Below are 26,358 nucleotides of genomic sequence, written 5' to 3'. Positions count from 1 at the left end.
TAATTAAAAGATGAAGATTTTGAAATCGGAAATATGTTAGTGATTATATATATATATATATATACTTATTTATTAAGCCTTTGATTTAAAATGTGTTTGCCGATCAAAGTTTCCCACTGATTTTCCATTTTAATTTCAGTTTGGTATCTCATTCTAAAAATTTTATGGAATGTTGTACTTTGCTATGAATTTTCTTCCTCAGAAAGCCTTTTCTCGAAGATTGCTATCTTAATTTGAGGAGACATTAGGAAAAGATTCCTCCATTTTCTCTTGGGTTTGGTGGCAGAAATTCATTATTAGGGTCAGCAGGAGCTGGCCTTTAGTTGTTGTTGTATGTCGTCGACGTGATTCCAACTCATAGCAACTTTATACTACAGAGTAGAACTGTCCCATAAGGTTTCCTAGGCTGTAATCTTTATGGGAGCGGATTGCCAGGTCTTTTCTCCCGAGAAGCAGCTGGTGGGTTCGAACCCCTGACCTTTTGGTTAGCAGCTGAGCACTTTACCATTGTGGCATCAGGGCTCTTCCAATTAAAAAAAAAGAATTTTTTTTTTTTTAGGTTCCCTTTAATAGGGCAGCTAAGGAGTCCTGGTGGTACAGTCGTTAACTGCTTAGCTGCTAACCAAAAAGTCGGTGGTTCAAACTCACCAGCCGCTCTTGGGAGAAAGATGTGGCAACCTGCTTCCATAAAGATTACAGCTTTGGAAGCCCTGTAGAGCAGTTCAACTCTGTCCTATAGGGTTGCTATGAGTCAGAATTGATTAGACAGCAATGGGTTTGGTTTTGGAATAGGGCAGCTGGGTGGATAAAGCCTGCATTTGGAAGAGATGGAAGGTACGGCAAGAGGAAAACAAAACTCGTTGCCTTTGAGTTGATTCCAATTCATAGTGACCCTATAGGACAGAGAAGAACTGCCCCATATGGTTTCCTAGGAGTGGCTGGTGCATTAGAACTGCTAGCCTTTTGGTTAGCATCCGAGCTCTTAACTACTGCGCCACCAGGGCTCCAGGCAAGATAAGTCAGGATTTTTCCAGGAATGGCTAAGTGGAAGCATTTGTATTAAGGCAGTTCTCATGGTTAAAAGTCTAGTAGAGATACCTGAGATAGGAGCAAGTCGTATGTCAGCTGGCTGCATGGCAGTGAGGTATTACTGGGCGAGGGTTAGAGTCAGGGCTTCAAATCAGTTTGAACCTGTTCAGCCATGGCTGATGAAGTTAAACTGGAACAGACCTGAATTTTTAAAATTTGGGTGAACCAGAACGATAACTGGAATGGGAAAAATTACAGGTTGGAGCCCTGAAATAGGAGACTTGTAAGAGGCATAGGGAGTCCTGCCAGGAACCTAAGGCATGATTATTTCCAGGACTGAGGAGAGTGACACATATTCGAAGCAGCGCAGTGGGCCACCATCTTTGAGTGGGACACCACTGTTTCTGTCTCTGCCCAAAATCTGGTGGGCAAGAGATTTGGTTGCTATGCAAAATCATATGCTGCCCTTGTCTTCCAAGAGGGTGATTAAGTTTCTAGCCAGGCTTCAGTTTGTAATTTCTCCTGTTCCATTTATGGTTCCAGTTCAATCAAATTTTTAAAAATTTGGGTCCTTTCTGGTGGTGCGTCCTCAGCCATGGCTAAACTGGGAAGAACCAGTTCAAAGCCCTGGTTAGAACACTGCACGCCTCTGGAGTGCTATAAAGATGGGGCCCAGCTGACAGTGCATAATGAATAGTAGTGAGTGTCAGGGCTTCTACCCATATATGATAGGTTGAGGTAAGGGGCCACAAAACAGGTGTTGGACTTGTCAGAGGCACGAGAGCATTTAAGGAAAGCTGGAGCTGGCATGCCTCACTTGCGTTTGGACTCTTATCATCTTTGTGGAAAGTTATTTGTTTGTACTGTGTTTCCTCATTAATAGTACAATCATGACTTCCTCACGGGGTGGTTGAAATAGTGAATGAAATAATGCCTACAAGCACTATTTATTATTGTTTGGGTCTAGATGTTATCCAAGCCAGCTTGTAAAGGTCAGCTAACCAGTGCCCAGACTTAGTCTAAAGCAGTAGTCAGGGCTCTGCAATATGATCAAGATCACCTAAACCGTACCGGAGGTTCCTTATTTCTGTTCACTAGGTGAGCTGACAAACTGTGAACGGTTACTTAGAAGTACTAGGGAAGCTTTGAATTCAGATGATTGCTAACGTATAGTTTAAATAATGACCAGTTAGAGATTCTCTTATCTAAGGGTTTTGATATTTTGAAAGCAAAACATAGTACCTAGTACATAAAAGGGGCCCTGATGGTGCAATGATTAAGGGCTTAGCTGCTAACTGAAAGGTTGGTGGTTCGAACCCACTCAGCAGCTCCACAGGAGACGGACCTGGCAATCTGCTTTCTTAAAGATTACAGCCAAGAAAACCCTATGGGGCAGTTCTACTCTGTCACATGGTGTTGCTATGAGTCGGAATTGACTTGACGGCACCCAACAACAACGACAGTACATAAAAGGCAATTGGTAGATGCTGACTGAATTTTTTTTAAATGAGGCGTTATAGCAATTGAACTACAGAAATTCCTTCCTAGCTTCATCAGTAATATTTACAAGTAAATTGAAGAAAAGATTAGATGTGTGTTTAGGAAACTCTAGAATGTCCACAGAAGAGGCACTTTAGGACTGCGTTCTGGTTGGGAGAAGGGAACTTGTCTTGACTCTGCAATGCATAGGAAGCATCCATTCCTTATCTGACTGACTGGCATGGGGATACGGATGGGCAATGAAGCCCTTCTAAGTCAATTGTCGGCTTATCCACTGTGGCAGTGGTAGCCATTTAAGAGACAGAAATAAAGTATTTATTTCCAGCCAATTCTTTTTGGTTATTTGCAACATTTGATATGAGCTAAATAGATTTGTTTTCTCATTCAACCCTACTCCTTTTCCACCTATGACTTCTCACCGACTTGTTTCTTGAAGTAGATTGCAAAACATGGAGAGAAAAGAATTTGTCTCTCATGTCTATGTAACCTCCATTCCTAGCACAGTACCAAAACCAAGAAACCAAACCTGATGCTGTCAATTCTGATTCATAGCTACCCCATAGGACAGGGTAGAGCTACCCCATAGGACAGGGTAGAGCTACCCCATAGGACAGGGTAGAACTGCCCCACAGGGTTTCCAATGAGCACCGGTGGATTCAAACTGATGACCTTTTGGTTAGCAGCTGTAGCTCTTACCACTACACCACCAGGGTTTCCTAGCACAGTACAAAAAAAAAGTACAGTATGTTTTAAAAAAGTATACTGTGTTCAGTCAATATTTGTTAGTTTATTAGTTTCTACTGAACCATCAATACTTCTCAGCTGCGCTTGCGATTTTATCCTTGCAAGACAAATTGTTTTAGAGATTCAAAATGGCTAAATTGGACTACATAATCTGCAGGAATCTTTCTAATGCTAATATTCTGTGATGATCAAATCTATCAAAGAGACATCTCGGTAAAAATAAATGGAAAAACCTGAAAACTTATTAGCCCTTTATTAATATACAGATAATTCTTTTAGAATGAAATTATTCAGATTAAAATTATGTATATTTCCTAGTAAGAAAAGTGATGAATAATGACAGAGCCTCTGGTGTTACTGAGCATTACCCAATGGGCTCTTGGTGTGGCATGGAGTGGCCAAGGAGAGCCTGTGGTTATGTGCACAGGCTCTGGATTCACAGACTGGGATTTGATTCTTGGCTTCACCACTTACCAAGTCTGTTGACTCTGGGGACCTCTTGGTACCTGTTTCCTCATCTGTAAAAACAGTAATAATAGTAATAATTGTTTTATTGGGTTCTTATAAAGATTAAATGAGTTAATCAGTATCTCTAAAGCTCTTAGAAGAGTGTCTGGCACACAAGCAGTATACACATTCTCATGTTTATTCTTCTTATTTCTTCTGGTAGGTTTAGCTGACTTCCAAGCTGTCCTACAAGGCTTGTGTAGGTAGGGTAATACTGTTCAGCTCTATGCATCCCCTCCCTAATGGAATCAGCTTTGCTCTTCCCTGAAGCATGCTGGGGATGAATCTGGGTTGGACTCGGGCTAAGGTACAAGGCCAGGAGTGGCATGACTAGGCCAGTGGCCAAGGCCGAAGAATGCCTTAGCATCAAGAAGGAAAACATCTGGGCCCGGACGTGAAGTCCCTGGGAACACTGACTGCCCAAGGACAGAGGAGAAAACAATGAGCCTTGGTCCTAGCTAGAATGGGATACAAGCTTGGGTCCCTTGCTAGGTGGTTGTGGAAAATACTCCAGCCGGCCGCCACTGGAGATCAGCTGCTTGCTCATGTCAGTAAGTTTCCCTGAATGCATGAATCTGGAAAGGGCTACGTGTCAGTTCTTCGGATCATCTGCCAGGACGCACAGTGAGGGTCTTTCCTTGCTGGGGCCGTCCCCCTACATAAGAAGAGATTTATGAGGAAAATTTTTCTGGGACACACATATAAAGCTTTACTTGAAGCCCTAAAATTTAAAAACAGCTATTTTTTTATTCTCATTTATTAAGAGAGCCTTTAAAAAAAAATTCTAGTATTCAAGGAAAGAAATTGATGTCAAAAGTCAAGTGAGCACTATTTCACTCTGCAGAAGAAATCTCAGGCATTGACCTTGAATGGGTTTAAAGCAAGTAATCTACTGCTGAAAGAGCTGCCTTTGATATAAAACGGTCATTAAAAGTCCCACGACACTTCACTAAGACTTAAAATTATTCATCTCTACTCTTGGCAAGGGTTCACATTCGAGATGGAATTTCCTTTAAGTGGTTAAGGCATTTATATTCCCCCACACTTGGCGCTTTTAAACAGTTGTGTTCTGCCGGAGGAGTACGCTCTTCAGGTGGTTACAGATGAAGAAATTCTCTTGTCAATCATCCAGGCGTAGTTCTTTAGTCCATCACCTTTACAAAATGCACCTGGTCCTTTGTGTCTGGTTTCTAATGCATTCCTCTTGTAAACCGTAAATCGGCAGGATTCCTTTATCATTTCGTATCACTTACAGTCTTGGTTTTTCTATCTGGCTTGTGAAAAACTGCCTGGAGCACTCTTACCTTAGCTGTACTCTGAGAAATGTTTTAAAGAAATTCGCAAAGTAGCAAAACTCAGAGTCCATATAGATACAAGGTGCCAAGTAAAATGATAGTAAAGGGTGATTGGAAAGTACACCAGACTTCACTGTGATAGTAAGAACGTGGTAATGTCTGAATGCAATCTTTTTGACTTTTAAATTCTCAGAAAAGCATAGTCAACTTTACAGAAAAATGTTCCAAAGCAGTAGCATAAAGCAATTTTTAGAAAGTAACTTTCTAAACCCTGATAAACTCTCTGCGGTGGAGTCGATTCCGAAACACAGCCACCAAATAGGACAGAGAAGAACTGTCCCAGGGGTTTCCACTGAGGCAGACTGCCACCTCTTTCCACCGCTGAGCAGCTGGTGGGTTGGAATCATCCACCTTTTGGTTAGCAGCCAAGCACTTTAACCGCTGCGCCACCAGGGCTCCTCCTAAAATCTGATATGTGTCATCAAGTCTCTCAGTTAAGGTCTTTTCCTACAAATAGTTTTGCCTTTTGTGTCCAGATCCCATTTCATGCATCTTTACACGGAATTCTGTGCCTTGAGGACTTTGATGTAGAATGAAATATTTCGTCTTAGATCTAGTTGGTGTTTCTCATCTCTTGTCATCTCTGATCCTCTTCATACGTACTCTTTTCTATCAGACCATTGTTACCCGGAGAGGCTTGGGAAAGCAGGGTGCAGGTTTTGGTTTGTTTTTTTTCCCCAGCCAGAGCGGCCCTGATGTCTCTCTACTGCGCTGGGCCTGGCGCTGACAGCATCTCAGCCTGCGCCGCTCGGGCATCGCGCCGGGGGCGTGGCCTGAGGGGGCGTGGCCCGTCCGGGGGCGGGTCGGGGCGTGGCCTGCCTGCAGAGCGCGGCGTGTGGGCGCAGCCCAGGTTGGCGGCTCCGAGCCGGCGGCGGCGTCCCGAGCGCAGGGCTCGCGCGCTTGGGCATCTCCAGCCGGTCTTTTCCCGCCACGCAGCTCCAACTGGCCTCAGCTGGGGCGCGAGACCTGGCGGCGCTGAGCCGAGGACTCTCGTGCCTTGGCCTCCGGGCTGCTCCGGAGAAAGCGCAGTCATCCCAGGTGAAGCCGGTGCCAGACCGCGGTCCCGAAACGCCGGCCGCCAGAGCGCACCCTTTTTGCAACCTCGGCTGCCGCGTGTTTTCCCCGCTTGCAGCGCAGTGCGCGGGGAGAGTGGGGTCCACCGCGGGGAAAGGGGCGAGCGGAACCCCGATGATGGACGGAAAGACCTGGCGCGTGGGCTTTGGCTGCCTCCTCCTTCTGGCCCTCGTGGGGTCTACCCGGAGCGAAGGCGGGCGGAGCTGCCAAGAAGTTCGGAAACTTTTCCAGTGGCGGCATCTGGGGGCTGTCAAGGGGCTGCCCGATTCGCCGCGGGCAGGTAAGGCGCGGCAGTGGCCGAGGGCGTGCGTCCGGCCGCGGCGCGGGGGCATCCTGAGCGCGCGCAGGGTGCCACGCTCGACCCTCGGGGTGGTCCTTGGCGGGAAGAGGAATCCCCGCGAGGCCTGGAGGATGCTCCGGGTGAACATCCCGAGCGCAGCGCAGCCCCGGGGCTCCCCTCAGGACGCCCGCGGCTGAGCCGAGTCGGGGCCTCTTCTTCCTGCCGCGCTCCCCTGGTCTCGGATGATGCGTTGGGAGAAGCTAGTAAAGCAGACAGCGGGGGACTGCGCGCCCTGACTGGGAATTTCCCCCGGGGTCCTCGGTTTGCTGCTTTCTCTCTTGGTGGACGGAGTTGGGTTGGTCACCCCAAGTTTGATACTAAAAACACGTTGTATATAGCCTGCGTTATGCTCCTTGGCTGCAGTAGGCGGGAGACGGGGTACTGACAAGGGCAGCCGGTCTCCGTGGTTAGGACTTGGACCCCGCGCACCCACACAGGCTTGCACCCTAAGCTGCCACGCCGTGTCCTGGCACCAAGGCCTCCTTGCGGGAGCCCGAACTGCCCGGTTCGTCTCCTAGAACCATAGGGAAGTTTCAGCGCCTGCAGAGTATGACGGCAACAGGCAATTAAATTGAACATATTGGGGACCCACATAACATGGGAGAGATTTATCGGAGTGAAGAGGAAAAATACAGTTTAAGTGTGACCAGCGTAGATTAGGCTTCTTGTAAACGTTTTTTTTTTTTTTTTCCTGACACTTTCACCCTCTGCTTTCCATCCCCACCGCGCAGGTTTCTTTTACCTTAAGAATTTCCGGTTTAGGTTCTCTTCCAGAAAAATAGGTTTGAGTTGTCAAACCCAACAGTAGCATTGTGTTTGGAACTAAGACCTTACTGGGAAGCAGTGCATCTCTTTAGCTGTGAGCATGAAGACAACACAGAGATGAATGGCGTAAGGTTATTGGTTGAACAAAGAACTTGTGGAAGATATTTGAGTCTAGAAAGGGACCTCTGCTTGAGTTTTCAGGGTAGAGAGACTTGGTCTTGGCACTGCTGAGCTGTAGCGGTTTTTGCTTGATTGCTTGCCAGTTGTGAACTTGCATTCAGTTCCCAAGTCAGCCTGGGAGGAAAATCAGGGGACTTGGGAACACTGAATCCATTTTAGCTTCCATGACCAGCCTTTTAAACAAACACAGAAAGGTTTATATGAATTACCTAGGATATGCTACTAGGTGCAGTTGGGTTACTTGAAAAAACACAGTTGATATCCTCAACTTAGGGCGATTCTTTCTCCTGTCCCCAAACAATAGCTCCTCCTTCTAAACGTTTTTCTTATTCACTGCATTCTTCCATGAAAGAAACCTCTCTTATCAGCTGCTGGTAAAACTGAAGTGCATGTGTGTGGGGGCAAGAGGGGTGAGCTGTGAAATCCTCATCTGCATTCTTAGAATTTGCCCCCAAAACACTAGCTGATATGTTCATTGAATGTTAGCAGCTCCCCACTAAGGTCTTGATTTCACCCTGTTTTCCCATATCTTAGTATTTCTGGTACCTGCTGAATGCAACATATTGACTAGAAGGTGTTAAAACCCCCTTTAAAACCTTGTGTGTGTAATCCTTTTTGAAGAGGAACTTTCTAGAGTGCCAATCATTGGAATATCATTTTACAGATATGAGGGAAAACCGAAGCTCTGCTGTATGGAGAAGGAAATGGTTGTACTCATTTGGGTTTGATACACATGACACAAAAAAATGCCAGGATGGAGAGAATCTTCCAAGTCCTTCTGGATTGTTTCTTCATTGCTGTTATCTTTATCTGTGGCTTAAGGTGGTAGAGAAATCACAGCGGCACCGACCCACTCAGGGGGCTTACAGGACTGTGTTCTCATCATCAGTGGTGCTTGAGAAAGCCAGTGCTAAATTCCTTTGATATTTGCATTAAGAAAAAGTCAAATGGAAGTATTATTTTGAATTAGAATAACTTAATAAAAGGCATTCACTTAAGAACCTGAGATAATTCTGACATTTCTCTCGTCTCTTTATTGCTGGTCATTCTTTTATCTGAATAATTAAATGGAATATTAAACTGATTTTCTTTTTAACATGATGTTGTCTCTTCTTATTTAAAAAAAAATCTCATTTCCAATTTGATTAAACCACAAATATCACATGCTTCATACTTTTCTTCATTTTTGCATTTATGTGTGAACTGTAACATTTAGTTTCCTTGACTATAGTACTTGAGCATCTTATTTTCTAAAATTATTCTCAATCTCAAGAGAGCATAGTTAATATTTATATAAGTGGTCATTTTCACAGGTGATTAAACATGTTAATATTCCTTTTAATAAATGTAATTATTTAGCACATACCCTTTCATTGATTACAATTAATTACTTTTTGCTTTGATATGTGTATTTTTTTTTAGTACTTTCTCAAATTTCTTGCCCACAAGTGGTGAATTCCTGAGCTCTCCAGCCAAAATGCCGTTTTTATATGAGCAGGTAAAATAGCTTTTTACCCTTTCCTCCTGCATTTGTGACTTTTACATCTCCTGAAAAAAAATATGTTATCCAATTTAAAATTATTAAAAGAGCAGTTTAAACGGTTTCTTAGATTCCCCTCACCTTTGTTCTCTCCCCTGCTCCAGTTCTTTTAAGCCTATTGAGCTCCTAAAGATGTTTGGATGAGAAATGTAAGAAGCAGAGAAGGTGTAAATGTGATTAGAATTACAGAATTCCCTGTGTGCTGATTTTATTTCCTAAGTAGTCGTCAAGGTGCCCCTTGCTCTTGTTTATCTTATTCAGGAGAAAAAATGTTAGTGGGTGTATCTCTTAAGGATGCTTTATTTTTTATTCATTGGGGAGAGGGGATAATGCTTTCCCATTGGAATTCTTTTCATGCATGCATTGTTCACACATGCATTATTTTGTCTTTTAGAATATAATGCAGAAAGGGGGAAACTCAGAAAAAGTCCAAGACTATATTGAGATAATTTGTTTTACATCAACTAGTTTTTGAAATGTGGGTGTTTTTGATACAAAGGGTATTTTATTAAAGATAACTTTTCCTTAATAGCTTTTGACTATAAATGGAGTGATAAAAATAACTCTTGATGTGGCAACATGAAATTCTAATACTATAGGATATTTCAAGGAGTGTTCTATAGTTTTATTTTTATTTTTAACGGCTTTCATTATAATTAGGTCTTACAATCATTCCAAGGATAGTGCTATCTCATTCTCATACCCGGGAGAAAGCCGTCTAGCTGGTAGCCTTGGAGTTGAGACGCATGGACCTCTGGGTTTCAAAATTTGATTCTGCCACTTGTAGCTCTGTGTCCTAGGTTAATCAGTTATCACCTTTGAATCTGTTTCTTCATCTGTAAAATGAGAATATTCTTGAAAGGTTGTCACATATATGAAATGAAAAATGTAAGTGAAATATTTAGCACAAATCCAGGCACAGAGTAAGGGCTCAAATATATATATATATATTTTAATTGTGCTTTAGTTGAAAGTTTACAGAGCAAATTAGTTTCTCATTCAACAATTTATACACAAATGGTTTTTTGACATTGGTTGCAATCCCCCTGATGTGTCAACACTCTCTTCTTCCCCACCCCAGGTTCCCCATTTCCATTCGTTCAGTTTTCCTGTCCCTTCATGCCTTCTTGTCTTTGCTTTTGGGCAGGTGTTCCCCATTTGGTCTCCTATACTTGATTGAACTAAGAGGCATATTCCTCAAGTGTGTTGTTTGTTTTATAGACCAATCTAATCTTTGGCTGAAGGGTGGACTTCGGGAGTGGCTTCACATCTGAGTTAGCAGGGTATCTGGGGTCCATACTCTTGCGGTTCTTCCAGTCTGTCAGACCAGTAAGTCTGGTCTTTTTTTTTAGTGTGTAAATTTGAATTTTGTACTACATTTTTCTCCTGCTCTGTCTGGGACCCTCTATTGTGATCCCTATCAGAGCAGCTGGTGGTAGCTGGGCACCCTCTACTTCTTCTCAGCTCAGGCTCGTGGAGGCCGTGGTACTCGTGGTTCATTATTCTTTGGACTATTTTCCATAGCATCTTAGATTTTCTTCATTATCCTCTGCACCCAGTGGGCTGAAACCAGTAGATGTATCTTAGATGGCTACTTGCAAGCTTGTAAGCCCCCAGATGCTATTCACCAAAGTGGGTTATAGAACGTTTTCTTTATGGACTATGTTATCCCAGTTGACCAAGATGACCCCTGTGATCGTGGTCTCCGGACCTCAGCCTGAGTAACTCAGTCTCTCAGGGTGTTTGGATGTATCTAGGAAGCTTCTCTGACATTGCCTTGGTGAAGTTGTGCTGACTTGCCCTGTATTGTGTTCTGTCTTTTCCTTCACCAAAGTTTACACTTACCTAGTATCTAGTTAATGATTTCCCCTCCCCAGCCATCCCCTGCCTCATAACCATCAAAGATTGTTTCTTTTTGTGTGTACACCTTTTCTTGAGCTTTTTCCAATAGTGGTCTCATGCAGTATTTGCCCTTTTATGACTGACTTATTTCACTCAGCATAATGCCTGCCGGATTCATCCGTGTTGGTGAGATATTTCACGTTTTCATCGTTTTTTTATCGTTGGGTAGTATTTCATTGCATGTATGTACTGTAATTTGTTTATCCATTCATCTGTTGATGGGCACTTAAGTTTTTTTCCATCATTTTGCTATTGTGAGTAATGCTACGGTGAACATTGGTGTGCATATGTCTATTTGTATGGTGGCTTTTATTTCTCTAGGATATATTCCTAGGACTAGGATTGCTGGATTGTATGGAATTCTGTTTCTAGCTTTTTAAGGAAGCACCATGTTGTTTTCCATAGTGGTTGTACCATTTTACATTCCCACAGGCAGTGCATAAGACTTCCAGTTTCCCCGAGCCTCTCCAACATTGTTGTTTCATATATATATATATTTTTGATTAGTGCCAGTAATGTCAGGGTCAGCAGAAAAGAGGAAGATCCTCAGTGAGATGGATTTACACAGTGGCGGCAACAATGGGCTCAAGCATAGCAACAATGTGAGGATGGTGCAGGAGTGGGCATTGTTTCATTCTGTTGTGCATAGGGTCGCTATGAGTTGGAACCAACTCCATAGCACCTAACAATAACAATGTTGGGATGAGATGGTACCTCATTGCAGCTTTGATTTGCATTTCTCTAATGGCTAGTGGTCGAAAGTTAGCTGTTAGATGTCTTTGATGAAGTGTCTGTTCATGTCCTTTGCCCATTTTATAGTTGGATTATTTGTCTTTTTTGTTATTGAGATGCTGTAGTATCTTACAGATTTTAGAGATTAGACCATTGCTGGATATGTTGTACCAAATATTTTTTCCCAGTCTATACGTTCTCTTTTTACTCTTTCGGCAAAGTCTTTTGATGAGCATGAATATTTAATTTTTAGGAGCTCCCAGTTATCTAGTTTATCTTCTGGTATTTGTGCATTATTAGTTATGGTTTGTATTGAATTTATGCCATGTATTAGGGTCCCTAGTATTGCCCCTATTTTCTCTTCCGTGATCTTTAACATTTTAGATTTTGTATTTAGGCCTTTGGTACATTTGGAGTTAGCTTTGTGTATGATGTGAGGTATGGTTCCTGTTATATTTTTTTTTACAGGTGGACATCCAGTTTTTCCAGCACCATTTGTTAAAGAGATTGTCATTTCCCCATTTAATCAACTTTGGGCCTTTTCAAAGGTCAGCTGACCGTAGGTGGATGGATTTATGCCTGGGTTCTCAGTTCTGTTTCATTGGTCTGTGTGTTCAAAAAGTATATGTTATTGTCATTACAATTTTTTTCACTTAGTGTCTTGATTTTAACTTGGGTTTACTTGTTTTTTTTTTTTTTTTTTTTAAGGATGACATTTTACAGTTTTGTGTCTCTACATGTCAGAGGAGTTATTATAATCACTTTTTTTAAAAGTCATGGTTGTGTCTAAAATGTGCTTCTATCTTACATGGTATTTACTAGGTTGTTGTGAATATTTTGTCTCTTTTCATGAACTCGTGATAACCCTAAGAAGCAAGGCTGCACCGCTAATAACTGCAATACCCACAAGCATTGCCTCCACCCCCACCCTGCAACTGCTGCTACCCACAACAGCACCACCACCATTCTTCTGTCTGTACTCAGGGAAGTAAAGTAGTGTAAGGAGCCCTGGTGGCCCTAAAGGCTTAGCACTCAGCTGCTGACTGAAAGGTTGGTGGATTGAACCCACTGAGCCGCTCTGGGAGAAAGAGCTGGCAATTTGCTTCTATAAAGATGACAGTCTAGAAAACTCTTTGGGGCATTTGTACTTTGTCACATGGGGTCGTTACGAGTTAAAATTGACTTATGGTACCTAACAGCAACAACAAAGTAGTGAGTATAGGGCGGTTTATGAATTCACACAGTTAGGTGGCTGGTATGCCTACAAAATATGTGTTGGAATCCTAACCTCTATACCTGTGGATGTAATCCTGTTTGGATATAGGGCCTTCTTTGTTATGTTAATGAGGCTGTGCAAGTGTAGGATGTGTTCCGAACCTAATCACGTCTCAGTATTAAAAAGAGCTGATTAGACACAGAGGTGGGCATACAGTGGAGGAGACATGAGCCGTGTGAAGATTGCCAAGAACCAAAGAATGTCCAGGTCTATTGACACTGCCGAGACCCTGATTTAGACTTTTAGCCCCCAGAACTGTGAGAAAAATTTCTGCTCTTTAAGAGCTTCTACTTGTGGTCTTTGTGTTATAGCAGCACTAGGAAATCAAAGCATGGCCATTGTCACAGGGCATTGTCATGACTGTGATCTTAAATTGGGATGCTAGTTTTCAGGAACGGCCCCTTTTGCTCCTTGAGCAGCACAGTTATAGTGATTAAATTTCCAAAGTCAAATTGGGACCCATGGTCTGCTGTTGGAACAGATTATTATGAGGGTTGTTCTTTGTTGAATCCCACCAGCCAAAAACCACCAGAAACAAAACTTGTAGCCAAACAATTATATTCATTTAGTTTGCTTTAGCAAGGGAGATTGCACCACAGAGAAACCATGAGTGCCTTGGTTAGAAGCGTTTTTTTTTTTTTTTTTTTCCTTTCTTTTTGCTCTCCAGTTGATTCTGGCTCATGGCGACCGCATGTGTGAGGATAGAACTGTGGTCTGTAGGATTTTCAGTGGCTACTTTTTCTTCTTAGGCCTTTCTGCCAATGTGCCTCTGGGTAGACTTGAACTGTCAACCTTTCTGTTAGCAGCCAAGTGCTTTGCGTCACCCTGGGGCTTGTGCTGGGTGACTGTAAGGAGGATTTTAGGAAGTGGGGGCAGTTCAGTAGTTGGGTATCTTGTAACTTTTATCTTGGTGTTAGGAGGGTTAAAGCGGGGATAGTTGTTTTTAATGAAGAAGCAGTAATCACCTGTGTTGGTTAGAAGGGGAGCGTGTTTAGTCATTTTTGCGGTTGAGTATTTTTGTTGCTGTCCTGTTGTACCCCAGGTCTCAAGTAACCTCGTCTAATCAGTGTTTTCTTGTTCCTTGTGTGTATTGTTTATGTTCAGTTGTGAACATCAGCACCTAGTTCCAGTGCCAGGACAACTTGTCGCTTTCACCCCAGAAAAATCCAGTGGGTGCTTTGATGTCTGAGAGAATCATGTGGTTCATTTGTATCCAGGCCTTTTCTTAGAGCTTAATGATGGGGGAGTGAGTATAGTTTTCTACTGTAGGATCATAGAGCATGACTGTCCATCAGGGCTTCAATTATCCTGATCATACCCTGATTCCCCAGTCAGTTTGCTCTCAGCTCTAAATATTGTTTGTTTCCTCATCCATCCTTCACTCCACAAATTAAGTTCCTTTTTACCAAGTGTCCAACACTGTATATTTGTATAATTGGCTTTAGGGGGGTGCTGGTCGGGGAATTTACGAATAGAATTTTATACTTACCCCTCCCCACTCAAGTTATATTTTCTTGTTGCCAGCCTGTCAAGACTTTCTACAATACTGATATTTGTCACGTGTGCACACACATACAACGTGCACGTATCATTTACTTTCCACGTTGTCCTTGCATTTGATAAGTATACCTTCAAAGTCTATAACATTTCTTAATTAGTATAAGATCAAGAAAAATGTCCCAACAACTAGGTACCTCTCCTAAACGGACATGATTTATTAATCAATGGCCAAACCAAAAAACCAAACTCGTTGCTGTTGCATTGATTCTGACTCCTAGTGACCCTATAGGACAGAGTAGAACTGCCCCATAGGGTTTCCAAGGAGTGACTGGTAGATTCGAACTGCTGACCTTTTGGTTAGCAGCCAGCTCTTGACCAGTGTACCACCAGGGCTGCTTAATCAGTGGCAGGGGTGGATTATCTAAAAGGCAAGGTAAGCACAGTGTTTACCTTGCTTACCAGATCATCTGTAGTGAATAATTTCATATAAGTTTCACCACATCCTTGATAATCCACCTGTGATCACGTCTTTGATGTGGTGAAACCCACGTGAAATTGTTCACTACACATTAGTAAGTAAGCACAAGTAAGCCTGTGCTTACCTTGCTTACTGGGTCATCTGCCGGATCAGGGATGGTAAATTTGAAAAGAAGTTATGATTCTGTAGGAACGTGCTGTGGGGTTGGGAGAGACAGGTGGTAGCCAAACCTAGAAGAAGAATCTTTGATGAGGTGAAAAAATGTGAAATTGTTTACTATAGATGATCTGGTAAGCAAGATAAGCACTGTGCTTACTTTGCCTGTTTGATAATTGTCTGTGATCAGTGGTCTCTTGGTCTAACTGTTCAATAAACCACAAATCCATTTTGTTAAAGCAAAGGCCTGAGAGACTTCAGTCATATACTTCAATAAAGTAGATACTCTGTGACAAAGTGGCACCTCATTTATCAGGTAAATAAAAATAGCAATTAATTTTAATAGAGACCACTTTTCTGTACCTATCTTACATAACGTCCTAACCTTCAGCTAGAAGGAAAGACCACACCAGCTATGCCCTCACTTCTTCCGGTTTTCAGCTTTAGTGAATTTCAGGTTCACTAAAAAAAAAAAAAAAAAAAATTTATTTTTTAAAGATACTACTAAAATCATCCTGCAATGATTACTCACTCTTCTGTGAATCACAGCAAACAGCACAGCTTTTGATTAGCCATATCAGGTTCACATATAGTGACTATGTAAGCTGAATATATAATGAGCTTAGTAGAAAGAAAATGAGATTTTGCACTTTGATATTTTGATGAAGAATACAGGTTCCCTTAAAAACATGATAAGTACAAAAAAAAGTACAATAATTCCACCACTGAGAAATAACCACTGATAACCCTTTGCAATATTTTTTCAACACTCTATCAGTCTTTATGATAAGCAAAGCATATAAGTATCTTTTGAAAGAAAGTAGGTGAAATTTACCTTTATTTGTAACATGTCTTTTATAAATATATCAGTATTTCCATGCCACTAAACATCCTTCTAAGGTCCCTGGGTGGCACAAGCAGTTTGTGATCAACTGCTAACCTAAAGGTTGGCAGTTCGAACCCACCCAGTGGCACTGTGGAAGAAAGGCCTGGGGATTCTGCTTTTGTAAAGATTATAGCCAAGAAAACCCTATGGAGCAGTTCTACCTTGTAAGACATGGGGTTGCCATGAGTCAGAAGTGACTTGATGGCAACAGGTTTGGTTTTTAGTTTTTTGGAGCCATCCTTCTAAACATAATTTCTAGTAACTGTATAATATTATATCAAATGGGTGTAGTGTAAATGGAATTATTTCTTGTTGTTGGATATGCAAGCTTCCAATATTCGCTACATGGCTGAGGAACGTGAAAGGCAAACATGCCAAGTTCTTGCCTCACGGCTTTGAATGTGATCTACAATCAGCCTGTATCAGGGTTTGTCATCGTCAACATTGTTGACCTTTTGGACTGGATGGTTCTTTGTTGAGGGGGCTGCCCTGTGCATTGTATGATGTTTAGAAGTTTTCCCGACTACCCATTAGATGCCAGTATCACCGCCCCCACCGCAGTTATGGCAACCAAAGATGTCTCTAGATATTGGCCCTGGGGGCCAAAATCATCCCGGTTGAAAACCGCTGGATGGACTATCTACCTGAGGTTGCTTCCCTCTCTCTCTCCCTCTCACTCTTTCTCTCTCTCTCTCAACACACACATTGTCTAGCTGGCTCGTTTGCATGCTTTAGGTCTCAGTTTAAATGGCGGTTCTTCATAGTATCCATTCATAAGTTTCTCTTAACTAGGTTCTCCCAGAATCCCTTTTGCTTTCCTTCATGGCACCTATTATGGTGCCATATTTGTTTTGTCTTCATTGTTGATCTTTTACCACTAGATTGTGTGCTCCATGAGGATGGAGACAAGCCTACCAGGGCCAGTTTCACAGATGGGTGACTTGTGCGGTCATGCAGTGTCCAACGCTGAAGGGCCCAATGCTTGGTTTAAGGCTCTGCTGTTGCCATCTTATTAAAATTTGAACAAAGGACCTACGTTTTCATTTTGCACTGAGCTACACACATTATGTAGCTGAGTCTGATGTGTACCTTGTTCACTGTAGAATATCTGGTGTTTGGAACAGTGTGTGGCACACAATAAGAGCTGAAATATTTATTGAATAAACAAATAAAGCTTCAAGGAACATTTTGATACATCTTTTGAACCTCTCTGATTCCTTAGGTTAAACTCTAGAAATAAGTCCATAAAAAAAAAAATTATAGGTGTTGAATATTCGAGATTCTTTTATCTGTATGTAATATTTTTTCATGTTGTATGGGACAATACTTAGTTATTAAGGAGGATTGGTGACACATTGGTTAAGTGCTTGGCTGCTAACCAAAAGGTAAATGATTGAAACCTACCAGCCACTCCATGGGAGAAAGATGTGGCAGTCAGCTTCTGTAAAGGTAAAAACCAACCAACCAACCAACCAACCAAAAAAACCTCATTGCTACGGATAGCGTCCCTAAAGGACAGACTAGAACTGCCCCATAGGGTTTCCAAGGCTGTAATCTATAGCAGACTGCCACATCTTTCTCCCATGGAGCAACTGGTGGGGTTGAACTGCCGACCTTCCTAGTGAGCAGTTGAGCGCTTAACCATTGTAACACCAGGGCCTTGGAAACACTATGGGGCAGTTCTACTCTGTTCCTTTGGGGTTGCTATGAGTCAGAATTTACTTAAGGTAGTGGGTTTCTTTTCTGGTACTTTCAAATAAAAGGTAAGGATTCAAAGTAACAATACTGATTTTAAATTTAAATATATTTCCTTCTACTAGACTGTAGGCTTCTTCAGAGTAGCATATGTGATTGATTCTTAGTTTGGATCTGAGAATAGGTCAAAATTCATGAATATTTTTTGATTTATAGAGTTAATCTTATAGTTACCTAGTATGCTTGATTAATTGTGTTTAATTGTTTTTATGCTTAATATTAGTAAAGTGACGAATGTGGAAGGTGAAGTTTCTTAAAATATATTATGATCTGTGCTCACTCGTGTTGTTGAATAAATTTGTTTTGTTGTTGTTAGGTGCCGTCACCTCGGTTCCGACTCATAGCAACCCCAAGCACAACGGAACAAAACACTGCCTGGTCCTGCGCAATCTTCATAATCATTGTTTTGCTTGAGCCCATTGTTGCAGCCACTGTGTCAGTTCATCTTAAGGGCCTTCCTCTTTTTCACTGACCCTCTACTTTACCAAGCATGATGTCCTTCTCCAGGGACTGTCCCCTCCTGATAACATGTCCAAAGTACGTGAGATGAAGTCTCTCCATCCATGCTTCTAAGCAGCCTTCTGGCTGTACTTCTTCCAAGAAAGATTTGTTCATTCTTCTGACAGTCCATGGTATATTCAATATTCTTTACCAACTCTTGGTTCAGAGACGTCAACTCTTCTTTGGTCTTCCTTATTCATTGTCCAGCTTTTGCATGCATATGGGGCGATTGAAAGTATCATGGTTTGAGTCAGGAGCACCCTAGTCCTCAAAGTGACATTTTTACTTTGTAACACTTTAGAGAGGTCTTTTGCAGCAGATTTTCCCAATGCAATACATCATTTGATTTCTTGACTGCTGCTTCTATTGATGTTGATTGTGGATCCAAGTTAAATGAAATTCTTGACAACTTCAATCTTTTCCCCGTTTATCACGATGTTGCTTATTGGTCCAGTCGTAAGGATTTTTGTTTTCTTTATGTTGAGTTGCAATCCATTCTGAAGGCTTTAGTCTTCGACCTTCGTTAGTAAGTGCTTCAAGTCCTCTTGACTTTCAGCAGGCAAGGTTATATCATCTGAATATCACAGGTTGTTAATAAGTTTTCCTGTAATCCTGGTGCTCCATTCTTTTTCATGTAGTTCAGCTTCTTGGATTATTTACTTAACATATAGATTAAATAGGCATGGTGAAAGAATACAACCCTGATGCACACCTGTCCTAACTTTAAACCACACAGTATCCCCCTTGTTCTGTTCAAACGACTGCCTCTTGGTTTATGTATAGGTTCCTTATGAGCACAATTAAGTGTTCTGGAACTCCCATTCTTCGCAATGTTATGCAAAATTTTTTATGATCCACACAGTCAAATGTTTTTCCCTAGTCAGTGAAACACAGGTGAACAACTTTCTGGTATTCTCTGCTTTCAGCCAAGATCCATTTGACATCAGCAATGATATCCCTTGTACCATGTTCTCTTCTGAATTCGGCTTAAGTTTCTACAGTTCTCTGTCCATGTACTGCTGCAGCTGCTTTTGAATAATCTTCAGCAACATTTTACTTGTGTGTGATATTTGTTTTAGTGGAGTTAATTTTTTCTTATATAATAGAGTCACAAATGCTATGAAGTTACTCAAACCTTTTCAATTTAGACTTCAGAAAATTTTGTATGTACATTATCTAATGTGTCTCCATTTTTGTGATGGAGTAGATGATTTTCCAGAAATGTATCTAGAAGAGTGTCTTCCCCAAATGTCCTGTAAGGAAAGGAGAATTATTTAACACCTTTTTAAGGCATTAATTGGCACAGCTTTTACCACCTGGAGACAGTAGGACAAAAAACTCACTGCCATTGAGCCAATTCTGACTCCTAGTGACCCTGTAGGACAGAGTAGAACTGCCCCATAGGGTTTCTGTAAACCTTTACAGATGCGGATGGCACATCTGTCTCCCACGGACCAACTGGTGGGTTTGAACTGCTGACCTTTTGGCTAGCAGCCAAGTGCTTTAACCGCTGCACCACCAGGGCTCAAGCGTAGCGATGATTATCAGATGCTGCCAGACTGGACAGTGTTTTGTTGTGTTGCATATAGGATCACTGAGTCGGGATTGACTTGACCACACCTAACAATAGCGGACGTTATGATTGATCTGACTTAAAACATTAATTGATCTATTGGGAGAATAGAGAAGAACAAAGGTGATCAGATAGAATTTACATGTGGCTCTGGATTGGTTGGTTTGTGTTGTATTTGAATATATATCTCGTAAACTAGTATTTTTCCATGAGGAAATTAACCACAAGGAACTAAAGGATAATTAGGTTTTTCTGTCTCCCACCCTTGTTCATTCCATGTTGAGTGTAAAATATGCATCATTATATAGAATGATCCTTGAGCTGGGAAGTCATTGTTTATTAAATGATTCTGACATGGAATACAGGCTCCATGCAAACCTAGTAGTGATTTCAGATCACTTCACAGTAAGCAAAGAAATAATTGCTATCAAATCACAAAATATGATGTATGGTAGCAGGTATCATCTATTTCTGAAAAATTTCCAACAATCCCAATTTAGAAGTACTTGTCTACTTTATAAAACTTTTTTTTAATGATATCTTAGAAAATAAATTTTTTTTATGAACTGTGGTTGGTTATTGTTTAGGATGTCTTAAAACAGTTGTGAAGAAATTTTATCTAAGTAGAAAGGTTATTTCAGTCATTACTAATCAAACATGTATATTGAAGTTAATAGCTGCAGTGATACCTTATTCTGGAACCTCAGAATGTGACCTTATTTGGAAGTAGGTCTTTGCAGATGTAATTAGTTAAGGATCTTGAGATGATACCTTATTGGATTTAGGATGACCCTAGATTGAATGACTCATGTCCTTTATAAGAGGAGGAGAAGATGAGACAGAGAGAGGGAGGCTGTGTGAAGACAGATGTGGAGATTGGAGTTATGCAGCCACAAGCCAAGGAACGCCTGGGCCCACCAGAGCTGGAAGAGGCAAGGAAGAATTAGTCCCTGGGTCCTTCAGAGGGAGCATGGTCCTCCTGACGCCAACACCATTTTGGACTTCTAGCCTCTAGAACTGTGTAAGAATAATTTTCTGTTAAGCCACCCAGTTTTTGGTGTTTGTTATGGAAGCCCTAGAAAACCAATATACCTCCGCTTGTCACCCTTTCTGTGGTATGATAACCAAATCCATATTAGTTTTCATAGTTCTATGTAGGGTCGCTCTGAGTCGGAATTGACTTACGGCAACGGGTATTTGTAGGCAAAATAATCAAATAATCTTGCAGCTGTCTTTTTAGAGCTTACAGTGTTTTTCTTGTATCACAATTTCAAGGGACTTTTCTCAGCATTTCTTCAGTATTTGCTTTGGGAGAGGATGTGAACTGAGGAGTTGCATAAGAAGCAAACCACGAGTGTGCCTTTATTGATCAAATGAACATAAAATTATTCCTGATGGCCTTGTTCATTACATATATATTCTCTAAATGGAAGAGTGTCAATATTAAATTACCTGTTCAGATTTATTTGCTTTTTGAACAACTCATTCAATAAGGTTATACCAAGTTACATATAGTTCATTTTCTTTTGATCATTGAGAATGTGTGTGTTTAATGAGCTGAAACTGAAGTAGGTCAATAAAATGAGATTAAACAGTCTGTTCACACCAGGCGTGGAATACATTTTACTCTGGGGAAAAAAAATGATTTTTAAAAAAAGGTTTTTGATGAACTTTAAAAAAGGTGAGGGAAATAGAAATGACACTGAAAAGAGTAAAACGGAAGAATCAATGAATTCTTCAGGGTACTGTGTATCAGGTGAAGGTATGTGGATTTGTGTTTGTATAGTTAAGAGCTTTAGTCATAAAAGCAAAACCAAATTTTACTTTTCATTTTTATGAATTCACTTGGCACAAATACACTTTAGCTTATTAAATAGTTAATATTTAGTTCATTTTGGAAATGTCTTACATATATAACAAGGAAAAATAGTAGGTATGACAAAACACTGATATGTTGTCATGGGATAAGTGGAAAAAGCAGACATTTTAACTTATGACAAACTCCTATAACATGGTCAGATATTTTAGTGAATGACAATGAATTTAAAATTTTGCAGTCGCTTAGTTTTGACTTTATCACTTATTAACTATGTGACCTTCAGCAAACAACTCAGTTTCTTTAGAAGTGTTTCTCCAACTCCACAGGGATAGTGATATAGGTTTGTGCCTTTTTACCTTTTGGTGGTTTTTGATGACTACGTGGTATGGTGAAAATTTTCGTAAATAGTAGTTTTATACAAATGCAACATAATTATATTATAAAATTTTCTTCTTTGATGTGTTCAGTAAATTATTCTGGGTCAAGAAGCAGATAAGGAAATGATAACGAAACCCCTTTTCCTTCATGCTAGTAAAATACCAAAGTTTCAAATATTCTTTTCCCATCCCTCACCGTCTAACTATTAACCCTGTACTCTTAGACCATGCGTTCATTCTTTATTTTATTTCAGAGTTTATTCTGTGGTAAAATAAAGTTTATTTATTCACATTACGTAGTTTTAAGAACAGGAGACTACTTTTTTCTAAAATAATGTTCTTTAAATTAATTCAGTCAAAGTCAAGAGGGAGGTACTCAGCCTGGAAATAGGAGATGATTTGAAGGCTGCATAAATGTAAGTAATGATAGGTTCTGCAGCATGTGACCAGCTTCATCAAGTGAGTAGGAGTTAATTCTGTACTGTGTTTTATCATGTTCTTGCATGCGACACTACTGGTGGGTTTTTATGTGTATGGAGACATGAACTTTTTGCCTGTATGGAAAGTACAAGGCTAGAATATGCTGGCAAGTCTCTGCCTCTTCAGATGGAGTCTCCATCCTCGTCTACACTACCTCTAAGTGTTCTTGTTTCCGGCCGTCCGTGGGAGGCAGTGGTTTAAGAAGAGGCTTCCTTGTGGTGTCTGTGTGGGCTGCCCCTCTAAGACCACAACACCTGTCAGGCAGCCTCAGCACAGCTCTCTCTGGATTCTGGTAATTATTTATTCTTCTTGTCCCACAGCCAAAAAAAAAAAAAAAAAAAAAACCCCACTGCTGCCAACTCAATTCTGACTCATAGCGAACCTGTGTGATAGAGTAGAACTGCCCCAAAGGGTTTCCAAGACTGTAAATCTTTAGGGAAGCAGACTGCCACATCTTTCTCCCAGGGAGTGGCTGGTAGGCTCAAACCACCTATCTTTTGCTTAGCAGCTGAGTGCTTTAATCATTGCGCTACCAGGGCTCCTTTCTTGCCCCCCTGGGGAGTAGTAACAGCTCCCTTTCCTAAGTTACTAGTTAGGAGGTACTGCAGCAATATAGTTTTCCTATACCTTTTTCTTTATTGAATTCTTATGAAATAATCCAATTTGAGAGAGCCAGCCAGTCTGTTTTGTCCCAGAACCCTGTGTGATAAAACTTTAATACACTTTAAATATTGAAACCCACAGCTTTCGGATCTGATTTTTAATTAAAATGTATAGTGTTCTAGAGTTACTTTCTAAATGTTTTTAGAAGCTCCAATCAATGATGATTTCTCACTTTGACTTGCCTAATGATGCTTTCATTGTTTTTTCCCCTTCTTTCCCCTCACCCCCTTTTAGATTTTAGTTTCAAATATGACTAACCTGATAACAGCTTCTTATAACACACTAGTTTAACCTCTACCCATGCCACCAATTCAACCAGTCACCAGATTGTCGTAGATTCCTCTTCACAAATGTCTCCAGACCAGCATCGCCACCATCATGGTATAACCTAAAACTTTTTCATAACTGGATTAGTCAATCAGCCTCCGTCTACTCTTGGCTGTTGTCAGTCTGTTTTCCTAATGCAGCCAGAGAGATTTATGTAAAACTCAAATCTTACCTTATTTTCTTGTGTTAAATCCGTTAGTGGTTGCCTTTAAAAATAAAAACAAAGCAAAACAAGAGCATGATTATGTTTGAATATATAACATCTGTAAAATAACACAAAAACAAAAAACAAAAACACACACAGTGAAATAAATGGAGAGAAAAAGGCCCTGTGGAATTTCATTTGCAACGCATGGCAATTAAAAGGTTACCATTCTTAATCATCAAATGAGCTCTTAGAAATCAGTCACAAAGAGACTGATGTTCCAAAAGAAATGAAAAAAGAACATAAAGAGGAAATCGAAATAATGTAAATGACTAATAAGAATCTGTGAAGATGATTGAACGCAACATTAACAGAAGAAAAATAATTCTTTAGTATATCGCACGGTCAAAGATTAAAAATATTGATATCTAATGTTGCTAAAATTGTAGAAAGTAGAGTCCTTTCATTCACAAACACCGGGAGAGAAGACTCTCTACGTTCAGGGGCATTCTCCAGTTATGACTCAAAATTCAAATTTTGCATACCCTTTACCCCAGTAATTCTGATTTGTAGGATATTATTCCAACAAAGTAGTTGGATGAATTCAAACTAGTTTATATATAAGCATTTCATTGTATATAAAATTTGCATTTATAAAATGACTATTCAATAAGAATGATTAAATGATAAATTATGGACATCTGCACTATAGATTTATTGGCTGTGCAAAGGCATTTGACTATGTGGATCATAAGAAATTTTGGATAACATTGCAAAGAACGGGAATTCCAGAACACTTAATTGTGCTCATGAGAAACCTGTACGTAGACCAAGAGACGGTCTTTGGAACAGAAAAAGGGGATACTATGTGGTCCAGAGTTAGGAAAGGTATGCATCAAGGTTGTATCCTTTCACGACACTTATTCAGTCTGTATGCTGGGCACATAATCCGAGAAGCTGGACTACTTGAAGAATGGGGCATCAGGATTGGAGGGAGACTCATTAATATCCTGTGAAATGCAGATGACATAAACTTGATTGCTGAAAGTGAAGAGGACTTGAAGCACTTACTGATGAAGATCAAAGAACACAGCCTTCAGTATGAATGTAAAGAAAACAAAAATGCCCACAACTGGCCCACTAGGCAACATCCTGATAAATGGAGAAAAGATTGAAGATGTCAAGGATGTTGTTTTATTTGGATCTACAGGCAGTGCACATGGAAGCAGAAGTCAAGAAATTAAATGACATATTGCATTGGGCAAATCTGCTGCAAAAGACCTCTTTAAAGTGTTAAAAAGCAAAGATGTCACTCTGAGGTATGAGGTATGCCTGACCCAACCCAGGGTATTTTCAGTCGCCTTGTATGCCTATGAAGTTGGACAATGAGTAAGGAAGACCAAAGAAGAATTGACACTGTAGATAATCATGTGGATATTAAGCCAAGAGATGTAAAGCTATATTATATGACCAAAATAGAACAAGGTACTTGAGAGGTTATTGAAAGGAAAAATTGAATGATGGCCCCACTAAAAAAAGAGGAAACTACTTACCTATCAATTTATGTACAAACATACCCCAAAGCAACTTGCACAAAACATCACTAATAGTAGATAACATTGGGAGGTAGAATTAGGAGGAGAAAACACACTTAAGAAGTAAAAATATACTTCACAAATCTACATGGCTTTTGATCCTTGGAAGAGATGAATTTTTTTTTTTTATAAATTAGATATTTAAATTTACCCTGTAATAAATGAAAATTATGAACATACCATGCACTTCACACTTACGAGAGCCCTGACATGAAGTCCTTGCACTTCCACCATCCTGAGCTTCTCTCTGTAATAACACCTTCAGGGCTCCTGGGATTCAGTCCAGTAGCAGCAATGAGAACAGTCATTTCCATTGCCCTTGACAGTAATAGTCATGGCTGTGATATAGCTTATCAGGCTTCATGATCTGGCCCTTTTGTTCTTGTTCAGCTTCGTATGCTCTTCTCCCCTATGGAAGGGTCAGTTTTTGATCTCAAGCTACCGTAAGTTAATTTATTTCCCAAAATATCCCTGGAACTACTGAGAGTCTCTAACTTCAGAGCCCAGAGTTGTTTTTAAAGTCATCTCTGAATCAGGGTACTAGTTTTAGCTATATCTTTAAGGTCAAATGGAAGCATAGTTTCTTTCTTGGGCTATTATGATAGTCTACTGGTCTTGCTTTAAACTGTGTTCATTGGAAACCATGTTCCATACTGCCTCAAGGAAAATGTTTCTTACATTTTAAACCTGAGGCCATTAATTATTCTGCTAAAAACTAGTTCACACTTTCAGATTCGCCTCACAGAAGCCCAGCTCAAACTGTTTTAAACTAAAAAAAGGAATACATTGAAAGTATGCTGAGGCATCTCAAGGAACAGGGAAGACAGGAAGGGCTGGAATACATTTGGGCTAAATAAATGAAGTTGGAAATAGAGTGTTAACAAATCTCTTACTGTTTGTGACTTTAAACTTCCTGCTGCAGAGCAGCCGTCATCACATAGCGGAAATTATGACTGCTGTATCCTTCAGCCAACAGGGGACGCTGACCGAACTCTCTTGGTCCCAAGTTTAAAAAATTTAGGGAAGGAACCACATAAAGCATTCAGAAGTTGTTGTTTGCTGCCATTGAGCTGGCCTCCAACTCATGGCCCAACAGGATTGGACTGTCGTGATCCATAGGGTTTTCATTGCTTGATTTGCGAAAGCAGATTACCGGGCC

The 26,358-nt window shown here is 40.6% G+C and overlaps 1 protein-coding gene across 1 annotated transcript in view; it reads left to right on the top strand.

Moving 5' to 3' along the window:
* Window positions 1-6,027: 6,027 nt before the first annotated feature.
* Window positions 6,028-26,358, top strand: part of GPC5 (glypican 5) — an 815,401-nt gene continuing 795,070 nt past the window's right edge. The window contains exon 1 of the mRNA XM_023547271.2: window positions 6,028-6,489. Within this exon, the coding sequence (XP_023403039.2) occupies window positions 6,324-6,489 (166 nt within the window). The 5' untranslated portion in view covers window positions 6,028-6,323. The remainder of the gene's footprint in view (window positions 6,490-26,358) is intronic.

The sequence above is a fragment of the Loxodonta africana genome, chromosome 17 (assembly GCF_030014295.1).
Source record: "Loxodonta africana isolate mLoxAfr1 chromosome 17, mLoxAfr1.hap2, whole genome shotgun sequence".
In the NCBI taxonomy this organism is placed as follows: Eukaryota; Metazoa; Chordata; class Mammalia; order Proboscidea; family Elephantidae; genus Loxodonta; species Loxodonta africana.
The sequence above is the reverse complement of the archived record's forward strand: the minus strand, read 5'-3'. Positions and strand labels throughout refer to the sequence as shown.